Source organism: Bombina bombina, chromosome 5 (genome assembly GCF_027579735.1).
Source record: "Bombina bombina isolate aBomBom1 chromosome 5, aBomBom1.pri, whole genome shotgun sequence".
Classification (NCBI taxonomy): domain Eukaryota; kingdom Metazoa; phylum Chordata; class Amphibia; order Anura; family Bombinatoridae; genus Bombina; species Bombina bombina.
In genome coordinates, this window is record NC_069503.1 from 465,666,716 (window position 1) to 465,685,690 (window position 18,975).

The window sequence follows — 18,975 nt, forward strand, 5'->3', positions numbered from 1 at the left end:
ATCTGTCCAGGGGGATGCCCTTCAGCAGGCCAGACTGGACAATTGTAACAACAGACGCCAGCCTACTAGGTTGGGGCGCTGTCTGGAATTCCCTGAAGGCTCAGGGATCATGGACTCAGGAGGAGAGTCTCCTTCCAATAAACATCCTGAAATTGAGAGCAGTTCTCAATGCCCTTCTGACTTGGCCTCAGTTAGCAACTCTGAGGTTCATCAGGTTTCAGTCGGACAATATCACGTCTGTGGCTTACATCAACCATCAGGGAGGGACAAGGAGTTCCCTAGCGATGATGGAAGTTTCAAAGATAATTCGCTGGGCAGAGTCTCACTCTTGCCACCTGTCAGCGATCCACATCCCAGGCGTGGAGAACTGGGAGGCGGATTTCCTAAGTCGCCAGACTTTTCATCCGGGGGAGTGGGAACTTCATCCGGAGGTCTTTGCCCAAATACTTCGACGTTGGGGCAAACCAGATATGGATCTCATGGCGTCTCGCCAGAACGCCAAGCTTCCTTGTTACGGGTCCAGATCCAGGGACCCGGGAGCGGTCCTGATAGATGCTCTGACAGCACCTTGGGCCTTCAAGATGGCTTATGTGTTTCCACCATTCCCGATGCTTCCTCGATTGATTGCCAGGATCAAACAGGAGAATGCATCAGTGATTCTAATAGCGCCTGCGTGGCCACGCAGGACCTGGTATGCAGATCTAGCGGACATGTCATCCTGTCCACCTTGGTCGCTACCTCTGAGACAGGACCTTCTAATTCAGGGTCCTTTCAAACATCAAAATCTAATTTCTCTGAAGCTGACTGCATGGAGATTGAACGCTTGATTTTATCAAAGCGTGGATTTTCGGAGTCAGTAATTGATACCTTAATACAGGCTAGGAAACCTGTTACCAGGAAAATTTACCATAAGATATGGCGTAAATATTTACACTGGTGCGAATCCAGGAGTTACTCATGGAGTAAGGTTAGGATTCCTAGGATATTGTCTTTTCTACAAGAAGGTTTAGAAAAGGGTTTATCTGCAAGTTCTTTAAAGGGACAGATCTCAGCTCTGTCCATCCTTTTACACAAACGTCTGTCAGAAGTTCCAGACGTTCAGGCTTTTTGTCAGGCTTTGGCCAGGATTAAGCCTGTGTTTAAGACTGTTGCTCCACCGTGGAGCTTAAACTTAGTTCTTAACGTTTTACAGGGTGTTCCGTTTGAACCTCTTCATTCCATTGATATCAAGCTGTTATCTTGGAAAGTTCTGTTTTTAATGGCTATTTCCTCGGCTCGTAGAGTCTCTGAGTTATCGGCCTTACATTGTGATTCTCCTTATCTGATTTTTCATTCAGACAAGGTAGTTCTGCGTACTAAACCTGGGTTCTTACCTAAGGTAGTCACTAACAAGAATATCAATCAAGAGATTGTTGTTCCATCATTGTGCCCTAACCCTTCTTCAAAGAAGGAACGACTTCTGCACAATCTAGACGTAGTCCGTGCCCTGAAATTTTATTTACAGGCAACTAAAGATTTTCGCCAAACTTCTTCCCTGTTTGTAGTTTGTTCTGGACAGAGGAGAGGTCAAAAAGCATCTGCTACCTCTCTCTCTTTTTGGCTTCGTAGCATAATACGTTTAGCCTATGAGACTGCTGGACAGCAGCCTCCTGAAAGAATTACAGCTCATTCTACGAGAGCTGTGGCTTCCACGTGGGCCTTTAAGAATGAGGCCTCTGTTGAACAGATTTGCAAGGCTGCAACTTGGTCTTCTCTTCATACTTTTTCCAAATTTTACAAATTTGACACTTTTGCTTCTTCTGAGGCTGTTTTTGGGAGAAAGGTTCTTCAGGCAGTGGTTCCTTCCGTGTAAAGATCCTGCCTGTCCCTCCCGTCATCCGTGTACTTTAGCTTTGGTATTGGTATCCCATAAGTAATGGATGACCCGTGGACTGACTACACTTAACAGGAGAAAACATAATTTATGCTTACCTGATAAATTCCTTTCTCCTGTAGTGTAGTCAGTCCACGGCCCGCCCTGTTTTTTATGGCAGGTCTAAAATTTAAATTAAACTCCAGTCACCACTGCACCCTATAGTTTCTCCTTTCTCGTTTGGTTTCGGTCGAATGACTGGGTATGACGTAGAGGGGAGGAGCTATATAGCAGCTCTGCTTGGGTGATCCTCTTGCACTTCCTGTTGGGGAGGAGTTAATATCCCATAAGTAATGGATGACCCGTGGACTGACTACACTACAGGAGAAAGGAATTTATCAGGTAAGCATAAATTATGTTTTTTTACTAAAACGTTTACTGGCATGTTATTCGTTTTTGTGAGGTACTTTGGTGATAAATCTTTTTGGGCATGATTTTTTTCCACATGGCTGACATATATTTTCTGCATGGAAACAGTTATATCAGGGCTCCCACTGTTGTGATAGGAGTGGGAGGGACCTTGTTTTAGCGCCTTGTTGCGCAGTTATAATTCTAGCACAGTCTTCCTGCTTCTTCCTCCTTGATCCAGGACGTCTCTAGAGAGCTCAGGGGTCTGCAAAATTCATTTTTGAGGGGGGTAATCAGTCACAGCAGATCTGTGACAGTGTGCTTGACTGTGATTAAAAGCGTTAAATCTTAATTGATATCCGTTTTATCCGTTTTGGGTATTGAGGGGTTAATCATCCTTTTGCTAATGGGTGCAATCCTCTGCTAAAATTACACTTCTTGTTAAGAATTGTTTAATTATATCTGTATTTCTGAAGCGCTGCAGCGTTTTTTATATTGCTTGTAAACTTATTGAAAGTGATTTCCAAGCTTGCTAGTTTCATTGCTAAGTCTGTTTAAACATGTCTGATTCAGAGGAAACTGTTTGTTCATCATGTTCAAAAGCCAATGTGGAGCCCAATAGAACGATGTGTACCAATTGTATTGATATTGCTTTGAATAAATGTCAATCTGTACCGATAGAGAAACTATCACCAGACAACGAGGGGGAAGTTATGCCGCCTAACTCTCCTCACGTGTCAGTACCTGCGTCTCCCACTCTGGAGATGCGTAGGATTGAGACGCCAAGTACATCTAGGCCCTTACAAATCACTTTACATGATATGGCTAATGTTATGAAAGAAGTTTTATATAATATGCCCGAATTGAGGGGCAAGCGCGATAGCTCTGGGTTAAGGACAGAGCGCGCTGATGACACGAGAGCCATGTCTGATACTGCGTCACAATTTGCAGAACATGAGGACGGTGAGCTTCATTCTGTCGGTGACGGTTCTGATCCGGGGAGACCGGATTCAGAAATTTCAAATTTTAAATTTAAGCTTGAGAACCTCCGTGTGTTACTAGGGGAGGTATTAGCGGCTCTGAATGATTGCGACACGGTGGCAATCCCAGAGAAATTGTGTAGGTTGGATAGATACTATGCGGTACCGGTGTGTACTGACGTCTTTCCTATACCAAAAAGACTTACAGAAATTATTAGTAAGGAGTGGGATAGACCCGGTGTGCCTTTTTCCCCTCCCCCGATATTCAGAAAAATGTTTCCTATAGACGCCACCACACGAGACTTTTGGCAGACGGTCCCTAAGGTGGAGGGAGCAGTTTCTACTTTAGCCAAGCGTACCACTATGCCGGTGGAGGATAGCTGTGCTTTCTCAGATCCAATGGATAAAAAGTTAGAGGGTTATCTTAAGAAAATGTTTGTTCAACAGGGTTTTATTTTGCAGCTTCTTGCATGCATTGCGCCTGTCACGGCTGCAGCGGCATTCTGGTTTGAGTCTCTGGAAGAGGCGATTCGCACAGAGCCATTGGATGAGGCTTTGAGCAAAGTTAGAACCCTTAAGCAAGCTAATGCGTTTGTTTCAGATGCCGTAGTACATCTAACCAAACTTACGGCTAAAAATTCCGGATTCGCCATACAGGCGCGCAGAGCGCTCTGGCTTAAATCCTGGTCAGCGGATGTAACTTCCAAGTCTAAGCTACTTAACATTCCTTTCAAAGGGCAGACCTTATTCGGGCCCGGCTTGAAGGAAATTATTGCTGATATTACGGGAGGTAAGGGCCACGCCCTTCCTCAGGACAGGGCCAAACCAAAGGCCAAACAGTCTAATTTTCGTGCCTTTCATAACTTCAAGGCAGGAGCAGCATCAACTTCCTCCGCTCCAAAACAGGAAGGAACTACTGCTCGTTACAGACAGGTTTGGAAAGGCAACCAGTCATGGAACAAGGGCAAGCAGGCCAGAAAGCCTACTTCCGCCCCTAAGACAGCATGAAGACAGGGCCCCCTATCCAGAGACGGATTTAGTGGGGGGCAGACTTTCTCTCTTCGCCCAGGCTTGGGCAAGAGATGTGCAGGATCCCTGGACGTTGAAGATTATATCTCAGGGATACCTTCTGGATTTCAAAACCTCTCCTCCACAAGGGAGGTTCCATCTTTCGAGGTTATCAACAAACCTAGTAAAGAGAGAGGCATTTCTACAATGTGTACAAGACCTCTTAATCATGGGAGTGATCCACTCAGTTCCGCGATCGGAACAGGGACAAGGATTTTACTCAAATCTATTTGTGGTTCCCAAAAAAGAGGGAACCTTCAGACCAATCTTGGACTTAAGGATCTTAAACAAATTCCTAAGGGTACCATCGTTCAAGATGGAAACCATTCGAACCATCCTACCCATGATCCAAGAGGGTCAATATATGACCACAGTGGACTTAAAGGATGCTTACCTTCACATACCGATTCACAAAGATCATTATCGGTACCTAAGGTTTGCCTTTCTAGACAGGCATTACCAGTTTGTGGCTCTTCCCTTTGGGTTAGCCACGGCCCCGAGAATTTTTACGAAGGTTCTGGGCTCACTTCTGGCAGTACTAAGACCACAAGGCATAGCGGTGGCTCCGTACCTAGACGACATTCTGATACAAGCGTCAAGTTTTCAGAATGCAAAGTCTCATACAGAGATAGTTCTTGCATTTCTGAGGTCGCATGGGTGGAAAGTGAACGTGGAAAAGAGTTCTCTGTTACCACTCACAAGGGTTCCTTTTCTAGGGACTCTTATAGATTCTGTAGAGATGAAGATTTACCTGACGGAGTCCAGGTTATCAAAGATTCTCAATGCTTGCCGTGTCCTTCATTCCATTCCAAGCCCATCAGTAGCTCAGTGCATGGAGGTAATCGGCTTAATGGTCGCGGCAATGGACATAGTGCCATTTGCGCGCCTGCATCTCAGACCGCTGCAACTATGCATGCTCAGTCAATGGAACGGGGATTACTCAGATCTGTCCCCTTTGCTAAATCTGGACCAGGAGACCAGAGATTCTCTTCTCTGGTGGTTGTCACCGGTTCATCTGTCCAAAGGAATGACCTTTCGCAGACCAGATTGGACGATTGTGACAACGGATGCCAGCCTTCTAGGCTGGGGAGCAGTCTGGAATTCTCTGAAGGCTCCGGGTTCGTGGACTCAGGAGGAGAAACTCCTTCCAATAAACATTCTAGAATTAAGAGCAATATTCAATGCTCTTCTAGCTTGGCCTCAGTTGGCAAGACTGAGGTTCATCAGATTTCAGTCGGACAATATCACGACTGTGGCTTACATCAATCATCAAGGGGGAACCAGGAGTTCCCTAGCGATGTTGGAAGTCTCGAAGATAATTCGCTGGGCAGAGTCTCACTCTTGCCACCTGTCAGCGATTTACATCCCAGGCGTAGAGAACTGGGAGGCGGATTTCCTAAGTCGACAGACTTTTCATCCGGGAGAGTGGGAACTTCACCCGGAGGTATTTGCTCAACTGATTCGTCGTTGGGGCAAACCGGATCTGGATCTCATGGCATCTCGCCAGAACGCGAAGCTTCCTTGTTACGGATCCAGGTCCAGGGACCCGGGAGCGGTGCTGGTAGATGCATTAGCAGCCCCTTGGGTTTTCAACATAGCTTATGTGTTTCCACCATTTCCATTGCTACCTCGACTGATTGCCAGGATCAAACAGGAGAGGGCATTGGTAATTCTGATAGCGCCTGCGTGGCCACGCAGGACCTGGTATGCAGACCTAGTGGACATGTCGTCCTGTCCACCATGGTCTCTTCCTCTGAGGCAGGACCTTCTAATTCAGGGTCCTTTCAACCATCCAAACCTAATTTCTCTGAGGCTGACTGCCTGGAAATTGAACGCTTGATTCTATCTAAGCGGGGGTTTTCGGATTCGGTTATTGATACATTAATACAGGCTCGGAAACCTGTGACCAGAAAAATTTACCATAAGATATGGCGTAAATATTTATATTGGTGCGAATCCAAGAGTTACTCATGGAGTAAGGTTAGGATTCCTAGGATATTGGCTTTTCTACAAGAGGGTTTAGAAAAAGGTTTGTCCGCTAGTTCGCTAAAGGGACAGATTTCAGCTCTGTCTATTCTTTTACACAAACGTCTGGCAGAGAATCCAGACGTCCAGGCCTTTTGTCAGGCTTTGGCTAGAATTAAGCCTGTGTTTAAAGCTGTTGCTCCTCCGTGGAGCTTAAACTTGGTTCTTAAAGTTCTTCAGGGTGTTCCATTTGAACCCCTTCATTCCATTGATATTAAGCTTTTATCTTGGAAAGTTTTGTTTTTGATGGCTATTTCCTCGGCTCGAAGAGTCTCTGAGTTATCTGCCTTACATTGTGATTCTCCTTATCTGATCTTTCATTCAGACAAGGTAGTACTGCGTACTAAACTTGGGTTTTTACCTAAGGTTGTTTCTAACAGGAATATCAATCAAGAGATTGTTGTTCCATCATTATGTCCTAATCCTTCTTCAAAGAAGGAACGTCTTTTGCATAATCTAGACGTGGTCCGTGCTCTGAAGTTCTACTTACAGGCAACTAAAGATTTTAGACAAACTTCTTCTCTGTTTGTCGTTTACTCTGGACAGAGGAGAGGTCAAAAGGCTTCGGCTACCTCTCTCTCTTTTTGGCTTCGTAGCATAATACGTTTAGCCTATGAGACTGCTGGACAGCAGCCTCCTGAAAGAATTACAGCTCATTCCACTAGAGCTGTGGCTTCCACCTGGGCCTTTAAGAATGAGGCCTCTGTTGAACAGATTTGCAAGGCTGCAACTTGGTCTTCACTTCATACTTTTTCCAAATTTTCCAAATTTGACACTTTCGCTTCTTCGGAGGCTGGTTTTGGGAGAAAGGTTCTACAGGCAGTGGTTCCTTCTGTTTAATGTTCCTGCCTTGTCCCTCCCATCATCCGTGTACCTAGCTTTGGTATAGGTATCCCATAAGTAATGAATGACCCGTGGACTGAACACACTTAACAAGAGAAAACATAATTTATGCTTACCTGATAAATTTATTTCTCTTGTAGTGTGTTCAGTCCACGGCCCGCCCTGTCTTTTTAAGGCAGGTTCTAAATTTTAAAATTATAACTCCAGTCACCACTGCACCTTATAGTTTCTCCTTTCTCGTCTTGTTTCGGTCGAATGACTGGATATGACATGTGAGGGGAGGAGCTATATAGCAGCTCTGCTTGGGTGATCCTCTTGCAAATTCCTGTTGGGGAGGAGAATATATCCCATAAGTAATGGATGACCCGTGGACTGAACACACTACAAGAGAAATAAATTTATCAGGTAAGCATAAATTATGTTATATATATATATATATATATATATATATATATATATATATATATATATATATATATATATATATATATATATATATATATTTTATATATATATATATATATATACACACACACACACACACATATTCACCGGCCACTTTATTAGATACACCTGTTCAATTGCTTGGTAACACAAAGTGCTAATCAGCCAATAACATGGCAACAACTCAATGCATTTAGGCATCTAGACGTGGTGAAGATGACTTGCTGAAGTTCAAACCGAGCATCAGAATGGGAAAGAAAGGGGATTTAAGTGATTTTGAACATCGCATAGTTGTTGGTGCAAGACGGGCTGGTCTGAGTATTTAAAAAACTGGTGATCTACTGGGATTTTCACGCAGAACCAGCTCTAGGGTTTACAGAGAATGATCAAAAAAAGAGAAAATATCCAGTGAGCGGCAGTTGTGTGGACAAAAATGCCTTGTTGATGTCAGAGGTCAAAGGAGAATGGGCAGACTGGTTCGAGATTATAGAAAGGCAACAGTAACTCAAATAACCACTTGTTACAAACAAAGTATGCAGAATACCATCTCTGAACACACAAGTCGAACCTTGAAGCAGATGGGCTACAGCAGCAGAAGACAGCACCGGGTGCCACTCCTGTCAGCTAAGTACAGGAAACTGAGGCTACAATTCGCACAGGCTCACAAAAAATGGACAATAGAAGATTGTAAAAATGTTGCCTGCTATGATGAGTCTCGATTTCAGCTGCAACATTCAGATGGTAGGGTCAGAATTTGGCATAAACATGAAAGCATGGATCCATCCTGCCTTCTATCAACAGTTCAGGCTGGTGGTGGTGTAATGGTGTGGGGATAATTTCTTGGCACACTTTGGGCCCCTTATTAGCAATTGGGCATTGTTTAAATGCCATGGCCTACCTGAGTATTGTTGCTGACCATGTCCATCCCTTTATGACTACAGTGTACCCATCTTCTGTTGGCTACTTCCAGCAGTATAATGCACCATGTCACAGAGCTCAAATCATCTCAAACTGGTTTCTTGAAAATGACAATGAGTTCACTGTACTCCAATGGCCTCCGCAGTCACCAGATATGAATTCAATAGAGCACCTTTGGGATGTGGTGGAACAGGAGATTAGCACCATGGAATATACAGACACTCAGCACTTTTTTTAAATTGACCTGAGTAATGAGTAATGAGGAAGACTACAGTTTTGTCAAAAAAGGAGATTTACAAGACAAAATATGGAGTTCTGATTATCTTTTTGTCAAGGAAGATGCAAACTATATGATGGCAACAGCATGCAGTGGCTGAAAGGAAGGGCCCTGAACTGCCTAAACAATAATTTAAAGGTTAAGTGGTGGATTGGTGACTTCTGGAAATGTCTCATTAACCCCTTAATGACCACAACACTTTTCCATTTTCTGTCCGTTTGGGACCAAGGCTATTTTTACATTTCTGCAGTGTTTGTGTTTAGCTGTAATTTTCCCCTTACTCATTTAATGTACCCACACATATTATATACCGTTTTTCTCGCCATTAAATGGACTTTCAAAATATACCATTATTTTCATCATATCTTATAATTTACTATAAAAAAAAATATAAAATATGAGGAAAAAATGGAAAAAACACACTTTTTCTAACTTTGACCCCCAAAATCTGTTATACATCTACAACCACCAAAAAAACCATATGCTAAATAGTTTCTAAATTTTGTCCTGAGTTTAGAAATACCCAATGTTTACATGTTCTTTGCTTTTTTTGCAAGTTATAGGGCCATAAATACAAGTAGCACTTTGCTTTTTCCAAACCACTTTTTTTCAGAATTAGTGATAGTTATATTGGGACACTGATATCTTTCAGGAATCCCTGAATATCCATTGACATGTATATATTTTTTTTTAGAAGACATCGCAAAGTATTGATCGAGGCCCATTTTGGTATATTTCATGCCACCATTTCACCACCAAATGCGATCAAATAAAAAAAAATTATTCACTTTTTCACAATTTTTTTCACAAACTTTAGGTTTCTCACTGAAATTATTTACAAAAAACTTATGCAATTATAGCATACATGGTTGTAAATGCTTCTCTGGGATCCCCTTTGTTCACAAATAGCAGACATATATGGCTTTGGTTTTGCTTTTTACTAATTAGAAGGCTGCTAAATGCGACTGCGCACCACACGTGTATTATGCCCAGCAGTGAAGGGGTTAATTAGGGAGCATGTAGGGAGCTTCTAGGGTTAATTTTAGCTTCAGTGTAGTGTAGTAGACAACCCCAAGTATTGATCTAGGCCCATTTTGGTATATTTCATGCCACCATTTCACCGCCAAATGCAATCAAATTAAAAAAAACGCTAAATTTTTCACAATTTTAGGTTTCTCACTAAAATTATTTACAAACAGCATGTGCAATTATGGCACAAATGGTTGTAAATGGTTCTCTGGGATCCCCTTTGTTCAGAAATAACAGACATATATGACTTTGGCGTTGCTTTTTGGTAATTAGAAGGCCGCTAAGTGCTGCTGCGCATCACACGTGTATTATGGCTAGCAGTGAAGGGGTTAATTAGGTAGTTTGTAGGGAGCTTGCAGGGTTAATTTTAGCTTTAGTGTAGAGATCAGACTCCCACCTGACACATCAGACCCCCTGATCCCTCCCAAACAGCTCCCTTCCCTCCCCCACAAAAGTCTGCCAGTACTAAAATAAAAGTGTTTTTTTTTTTTAAAAATAAAATACATTTTTAGCATATTTACATATGCTACTTTGTAGGATCCCCCCTTAGCCCCCAACCTCCCTGATCCACCCCAAAACAGCTCTCTAACCTCCCTCTCTGCCTTATTGGGGGCCATCTTGGGTACTGGCAGCTGTCTGCCAGTACCCAGTTTGCAAGAAAAATTGTTTTTTTTTAATGATTATGTTGTTTTTCTGTAGTGTAGCTTCCCCCCCCCCCCCCACAGACCAATCCCCCACCCCCTGATTAAGGTATTTTATATATATAAAAACTAATTTTTATTAACTTTTTACATTTTAATACAAACTTTTTTTCTGTAGTATAGCGGTTCCCACCCGCTCCCTCCCCGTGCACGCTACCGCCCCGGCCCTCCCGTGCACGCGCGCGCGCCCGTGCGCGCCTCCGATCACCCCTGCCCACGATCCCGCCCCCCTACACATCATCAAGGCCATCGATGGCCGCCTCCCGAACCGGCTCCCACCCACCAACGAATTTAGCCGGTGATGTCCGGTGCAGAGAGGGCCACAGAGTGGCTCTCTCTGCACCGGATTGCTAAAAAAGGTTATTGCAGGATGCCTCAATATCGAGGCATCACTGCATTAACCGGAAAGCAACTGGAAGCGAGCAGGATCGCTTCCAGCTGCTTTCCAGACCAAGGACGTACGCCACACGTCCTCGGTCATTAAGTGTATTTTTTTTGAGGACGTGTGGCGTACGTCCTTGGTCGTTAAGGGGTTAATTTCAAAGTCTGTAGAAATATGTGAATAATCGGTAGTAAGGTCAAAATGTCCTAAAAAGGAACATACAATGGACACACACAATTCAAACACAAACTTGCGCATACACCCACAGAAAACATACGATATACACACTCACAGACATCCACAGAAAACATTCAAAGACATACACACACAGAGACACCCACAGAAAACACACAAAGACATACACACACCCTCACAGACACCCAAAGAAAACACACAAAGACATACACACACACACACACCCTCACAAAATGCACAAAGAAATATGCACACTCCCTCACAGAGACACCAACAAAAGCACATAGACATAAACACAGACACCCACAGAAACACTCACAGGAGGTAAAAATTCTGCACATTGCCATCCCCTCAATCAACAATGTGTGACATGCATGATAAAAATAGCAGAAATTAAGAGGTCACTTTTTAGAGAATCATATTTGTAAAAGTGCAAAGAAAAATAATTCTGTGAATTTAAAATTGTACATTAATGATCTGTCTCATACCAGTAGATCTGGTTAAATTAGGCTTGTTTGTATTTATTTCAAAATTATGTTAGCTGTAGTGTAAACTGAGCAGTGTTAAGTTAACCTGTCTCATTTCAAGCACTGAGCAATCTTAGCCTGAGAGTATAACATTTTATGTAGAAAATCTTAGATAAAATGCCTCATGGCATCTGGAAAGTCCTTGCATTAAGGGGCAGTTAACAGAAATGTATTTAAAAAATAAATATATATTTTATGAACCCCTGGCCCCACCATACAACTACCACACTGAAGTTACAATCCGAAATTGCACAAAGAAATTAAAAACATTTACTAAGTTAGTCCTACCTCCTCTACAAATGAAAGTGATCTGTCGTCTGTACAAACTGAAGTGCCAAGTCTGTCTCACACTGTGCAAAGTGGTTTAGTGCACACTCAGAAATCCCAAAAGCTAATGACATTTCCCGCGCTCTATAGCACACTGCTGTAGTGCCCTCTGGTGGCTGACAAAATGTAAAAAAAATGTATATTTATTTTATTAAATTAGTTGTGCTTGCCTCATGGGGCCCACTGGGCCCCTGACAGGAGTCACCCCTTTTACCCCCTGATGGCGGCCCTGGCTGCAACCACAATCCATGTGACAAGCTCCCCCAAATCTTATGTTTCTGCTCATTCAACCTGTAGACTTTAAGTTCTTTGGAGCAGGGCCCTGAACCTCCAGTACTTGTTTTATTTAGTCTATTATATATTACTATTTGTATCTTACCAAAATCTTTTCTTTGTATACCCCTACTTTTGTACCAAGGACATTTGCAGTCCTTTATAAATACATGCTAATAATAAAAATAATAATTTTCAGATAGATATAGATTATCTTTAATTTGCTTCATTCTTTTGTATCCTTTGTTGAAGGAGCAGCAGTGCACTACCGGGAGCTTTGATAGGAAATCATAAACGTTTAATGTTGACTGTCCTTTTAATTATGGATTTGTAACAAAAAATAAAAAAAAAATCAAACATTGGACATTTTGATCTGTCGGAAGTCTATGTGGCTCCTAGAGTATATTATCTGCAATTAATATATAGTGCCATACACTTTAGCATGTGTTTAGTAAAATGATTCATCATCTGATATCCTGTGGAGAACGCCATATGTATATGAATACAGGATCCTGGAGGAGTTTCATGATATGTACATTTTCACCTGACTCTTTAGATGCACTACAATTAAAATGTAACCTTCACAGAAGAACCATATCCTGCATTTTCTCTCTCCCAAAGACACTTTTAACCGGTCAAACTGACAGAAATAAAACAGCATCATCTAGAGATGTGATTTCTAGTAACTAGCTGCTACCTCTGTGTTGTTTTTGTCTTTGATGTCAGGATAATTAAGGTACATGCAGTCTTCTGTATATCGCTTCAAAATGACTGGGCCATATTTGTGATTGGAAGACCAAAAATAATTATGTTGTGAAAGCTTTACAGGAAATTCTAAAAAAAATAATAATACAAATACATTTTAAATGTTTAGCACATTCATATAGTAATTATTTAATTTAATTGGATTAAAATAAGTTTCACAGGCTGTACTTTTTAGCACAATTTATTATAAAAAGAAATATAACAGATGGTATTTCAGCTAATAAGACACTTTTTATGGCTTGAATTTAGACTACAGCATTGGTTTGGATTTCGGAATAGTTTGGGTTTTGGAATATTTGCATCTGTAAAATGGGACAGGTATAAAGAACAATATCTTATGTCATTTAGGCAATATAAGGCAGCTTATACTGTACCTAAAGCTAGTTTTGTATCATTTTTAATAATTTTATATACATAGTATGATTAGAAAGATAGTACAATTCTATTACCAGTAAAGGTAATAGTTGTTTTCTTAAATAAATATAGACCGTCTTTTACATTTTAAAACAAAAAAGAAAAAAACTAACTCAAAGACACTGGTAGAGAAGATTGTGACTTCTAGGCAGTGACAAAATAGTAACTTTAGTAATTGTATTAAAAAAATATTAATTAAAAAGTTTAGATTTCAAAATAAGTTTGGATCTTGAATTCCGGACTTGAGGATCTGCACTTGTAACCTTGTGTATCTTCTCTGTAAATAGGAAGAACCTGTCATTCATCATATAACGGCAAAGATTATTGAGAATGTTTGCACAACGGTTACCACTCACGTACAAGGCTTCATATCAGGAGAGGTTGGATTAGACCTGTGGCATATTTTCTCCAGTTATACTGTTGACGCTCTCAGAATAACCGCTATCTCGGTATGTAGATACAAATAATACACAATTGTTTCTCTAATTATTGTTGTCACTTTTATATATTCTCCATCACTGTAGGGGCAATAACAACATGTAATGTATGGCCATTTTGGTTTAACTTCTTATATCTAAAAATTGTAAAATGTTTTGTTTTCTTTTTAATTAAAGAGACATCAAACCCAAAAAGTGTATTTCATGGTTCAAATAGAACATGTGATTTTAATCAACTTTGCAATTTACTTCTATTATCTATTTCTCCTACATTGGTGTGTCCGGTCCACGGCTTCATCCTTACTTGTGGGATATTCTCATTCCCTACAGGAAATGGCAAAGAGAGCACACAGCAAAAGCTGTCCATATAGCCCCCCCTCTGGCTCCGCCCCCCAGTCATTCTCTTTGCCGCTCTGAACAAGTAGCATCTCCACGGGGATGGTAAAGAGTATGTGGTGTTAGTTGTAGTTTTATTTCTTCTATCAAGAGTTTATTTTAAAATAGTGCCGGTTTGTACTATTTACTCTACAACAGAAAGTGATGAAGATTTCTGTTAAAAGAGGAGTATGATTTTAGCACCAGTAACTAAAATCCATTGCTGTTCCCACGCAGGACTGTTGAATCCAGAGAACTTCAGTTGGGGGGAACAGTTTGCAGACTTATCTGCTTCAGGTATGACCAGTCTCTTTTCTAACAAGACCTAGTAATGCTAGAAGACTGTCAGTTTTCCCTTATGGGATCGGTAAGCCATTTTCTTAGACTCAGTAACAGAATTAAGGCTTATAAATTGGGCTCTATGCTGGTTGACACTATTGTGGGCTAAATCGATTTGTTTTTATCATATTTATATGACATTTGGAGTGTTTTGTGAACTTTGAAACACTTTTGGGAACGTTTATTTGCGCCTAGCAGTTATTTAGACGCCTAATCTAGTCAGAAAGGCCCCTTCACTCTGGTATGCAGAGGGAGGAGGCCTCATTTTCGCGCCTCAGTTGCGCAGTTACTTTCTTTAGGCAGTGCATGCAGCTTCACGTGAGAGGGTCCTGTGGCTGAGAAAAGGACTCAGGAAGGCTTATTTCTGTGGTGAATAACCCCTAAGGAAGGTAAAAGCCGCAGCAAAGTCTGTGGCAGGGACTGTAGTGTGTTTAAACCGGTAAATTGAACTATTAGCTCCGGTTTGCTCATTTAAGGGTTTAGAGACTTGAAATTTGGTGTGCAATACTTTCAAAGCATTAAGACACTGGGGTGTAAATTTCATAAAGATCGGATATTTCTTTGATAGTTTTTCAAACATTCAGAAATAAAGTGTGCTCTTTTTATTATTTAAAGAGACAGTAACGGTTTTGTTTAAATTTGTTTTTATTGCATTAATAGCCTGCCTAAATCTGTCTAACATGTCTGTACCTTCAGATAGCATATGTTCTGTGTGTATGGAAGCCAAGGTGGTTCCCCCTTTAAATGTATGTGCAAATTGTGCCATGGCGTCCAAACAAAGTAAGGAAAGTACTGTCACATTTAATAAGGTTGCCCAAGATGATTCTTCAAATGAAGGTAGTGGGGATAGTTCATCATCCTCTCCTTCTGTGTCAACACCAGTTTTGCCCGCGCAGGCGATACCTAGTACATCTAGCGCGCCAATGCTTGTTACTATGCAGCAATTAACAGCAGTAATGGATAATTCTATAGCAGCTCTTTTATCCAAACTGCCAGCATTTCCCAGAAAGCATTATTGCTCAGTTTTAAATACAGAGGATGAGCAAGTAGGCGCTGACGATAATTTATCTGTTATACCCTCACATCAATCTGAGTTGGCAGTGAGGGAGGGTCTGTCTGAGGGAGAAATTTCTGATTCAGGAAAAATTTCTCAGCAGGCAGAAACTGATATCGTGGCATTTAAATTTAAGCTAGAACATCTCCGCGCCCTGCTTAAGGAGGTGTTAGCTACTCTTGATGATTGTGATTCTTTGGTGATTCCAGAGAAGTTGTGCAAAATGGACAAATTCTTAGAGGTCCCAGTGCACGCTGATGCTTTTCCGATACCCAAGAGGGTGGCGGACATAGTGACTAAGGAGTGGGAGAAGCCAGGTATACTTTTTGTTCCACCTCCTATATTTAAGAAAATGTTCCCCATTGTCGACCCCAGAAGGGAAGCATGGCAAACAGTCCCTAAGGTTGAGGGGGCAGTTTCAACGTTGGCCAAGCGCAAAACTATTCCTATTGAGGACAGTTGCGCTTTCAAAGATCCTATGGATAAAAAATTGGAAGGATTGCTTAAAAATATATTTGTTCAGCAAGGTTTCCTTCTCCAACCAATTTCGTGCATTATTCCTGTCACCACGGCGGCGTCTTTTTGGTTCGAGGAACTAGAAAATTCACTCCATAAGGAGACTCCATATGATGAAGTCTTGGACAGAATTCACGCACTAAAGTTGGCTAATTCCTTTATTTTGGATGCCGCTTTTCAATTGGCTAAATTAGCGGCGAAAAATTCAGGTTTTGCAATAGTGGCGCGCAGAGCGCTTTGGCTAAAAATCTTGGTCGGCGGATGTGTCGTCCAAGGCAAAATTGCTTAATATTCCTTTCAAAGGTAAGACCCTTTTCGGGCCAGAATTGAAGGAGATTATTTCAGACATCACTGAGGAAAAGGGCCATGCCCTCCCACAGGATAGGCCTTTCAAGGCTAAGAACAAATCTAATTTTCGTTCCTTTCGCAATTTCAGGAACGGACCGGCTTCTAACTCTGCAGCCTCTAGACAGGAAGGTAACGCTTCCCAGCCTAAACCAGCATAGAAACCATTGCAGGGCTGGAACAAGGGTAAACAGGCCAAGAAGCCTGCTGCTGCTACCAAGACAGCATGAAGGGGTAGCCCCCGATCCGGGACCGGATTTGGTAGGGGGCAGACTTTCTCTCTTTGCTCAGGCTTGGGCAAGAGATGTTCCGGATCCCTGGGCACTAGAAATAGTCTCTCAGGGGTATCTTCTAGAGTTCAAGGAACTTCCTCCAAGGGGAAGGTTTCACATGTCTCGCTTATCTTCAGACCAGATAAAGAGACCGGCATTCTTACATTGCGTAGGAGACCTATTAAAGATGGGAGTGATACACCCAGTTCCAACAGTAGAACAAGGTCTGGGTTTTTACTCAAATCTATTTGTAGTTCCCAAAAAAGAGGGAACTTTCAGGCCAATTCTGGATTTAAAAATTCTAAACAAATTCATCAGAGTTCCATCATTCAAAATGGAAACCATTCAGACGATTTTACCAACGATCCAGGAGGGTCAATATATGACTACCGTGGACTTAAAGGATGCGTACCTGCATATTCCTATCCACAAGGATCATCATCAGTTCCTGAGGTTCGCCTTTCTGGAAAAACATTACCAGTTCGTGGCTCTTCCATTCGGTTTAGCCACTGCTCCCAGAATTTTCACAAAGGTGCTAGGGTCCCTTCTAGCGGTCCTAAGGCCGAGGGGCATTGCTGTAGCACCTTACCTAGACACATTCTAATCCAAGCGTCGTCCCTTTCCAAAGCAAGGGCTCATACAGACATTGTTTTAGCCTTTCTCAGGTCTCACGGGTGGAAGGTGAACATAGAAAAGAGTTCCCTGTCCCCGTCCACAAGGGTTCCTTTTCTGGGAACAATAATAGATTCTGTGGAAATTAAGATTTTTCTGACAGAGGTCAGAAAGTTAAAGCTTCTAAACGCTTGTCGAGTTCTTCAATCTATTCCTCAGCCTTCCATAGCTCAGTGCATGGAGGTAATAGGACTAATGGTTGCAGCAATGGACGTGGTTCCCTTTGCTCGAATTCATTTAAGACCGTTGCAACTGTGCATGCTCAAACAGTGGAATGGGGATTATGCAGACTTGTCTCCCCAGATTCAAGTAGACCAGGTAACCAGAGACTCACTCCTCTGGTGGTTGACTCAGGATCACCTGTCTCAGGGAATGAGTTTCCGCAGACCAGAGTGGGTCATTGTCACGACCGACGCCAGTCTCTTAGGCTGGGGCGCGGTCTGGGACTCCCTGAAAGCTCAGGGTCTATGGTCTCGGGAAGAGTCTCTTCTCCCGATAAACATTTTGGAACTGAGAACGATATTCAATGCGCTCCTGGCTTGGCCTCAACTAGCGAAGGCCAGATTCATAAGATTTCAGTCGGACAACACGACGACTGTAGCGTACATCAATCATCAGGGGGGAACAAAGAGTTCCTTGGCGATGAGAGAGGTATCCAAGATCATCAAATGGGCGGAGGATCACTCCTGCCATCTATCTGCAATTCACATCCCAGGAGTAGACAACTGGGAGGCGGATTATTTGAGTTGGCAGACCTTCCATCCGGGGGAGTGGGAACTTCACCCGGAGGTCTTTGCCCAGTTAACTCAACTATGGGGCACTCCAGATATGGATCTGATGGCGTCTCGTCGGAACTCCAAGGTTCCTCGCTACGGGTCCAGATCCAGGGATCCCAAGGCGACACTAGTGGATGCATTGGTGGCGCCCTGGTCGTTCAATCTAGCTTATGTGTTTCCACCGTTCCCTCTCCTTCCCAGGCTTGTAGCCAGGATCAAACAGGAGAAGGCCTCTGTTATTCTAATAGCTTCTGCATTGTCACGCAGGACTTGGTATGCAGACCTGGTGAATATGTCATCGGCTCCACCATGGAAGCTACCTTTGAGGCAGGATCTTCTAGTACAAGGTCCATTCGAACATCCAAATCTAGTCTCTCTGCAACTGACTGCTTGGAAATTGAACACTTGATTCTATCTAAGCGTGGGTTTTCAGATTCGGTTATAGATACTCTGGTATTACCATAAGATATGGCAAAAATATATCTGTTGGTGCAAATCCAAGGGATTCTCCTGGAGTAAAATTAAAATTCCTAGGATACTTTCCTTTCTCCAAGAGGGTTTGGATAAAGGTTTGTCAGCTAGTTCTCTAAAAGGACAGATATCTGCTCTGTCTGTTTTGTTGCACAAACGTCTGGCAGCCGTGCCAGATGTACAGGCGTTTGTACAGGCGTTAGTCAGAATCAAGCCTGTCTACAGACCTATGACTCCTCCATGGAGTCTAAACTTAGTTCTTTCAGTTCTTCCCTTACATTCCATAGATA

The 18,975-nt window shown here is 42.3% G+C and overlaps 1 protein-coding gene across 1 annotated transcript in view; it reads left to right on the forward strand.

The window, feature by feature from the left end:
* Positions 1–18,975, forward strand: part of ULK4 (unc-51 like kinase 4) — a 1,503,227-nt gene that overhangs the window by 711,316 nt on the left and 772,936 nt on the right. Inside the window, exon 20 of the mRNA XM_053714343.1 lies at positions 13,716–13,877. Coding sequence (XP_053570318.1) covers positions 13,716–13,877 — 162 coding nt within the window. The remainder of the gene's footprint in view (positions 1–13,715; positions 13,878–18,975) is intronic.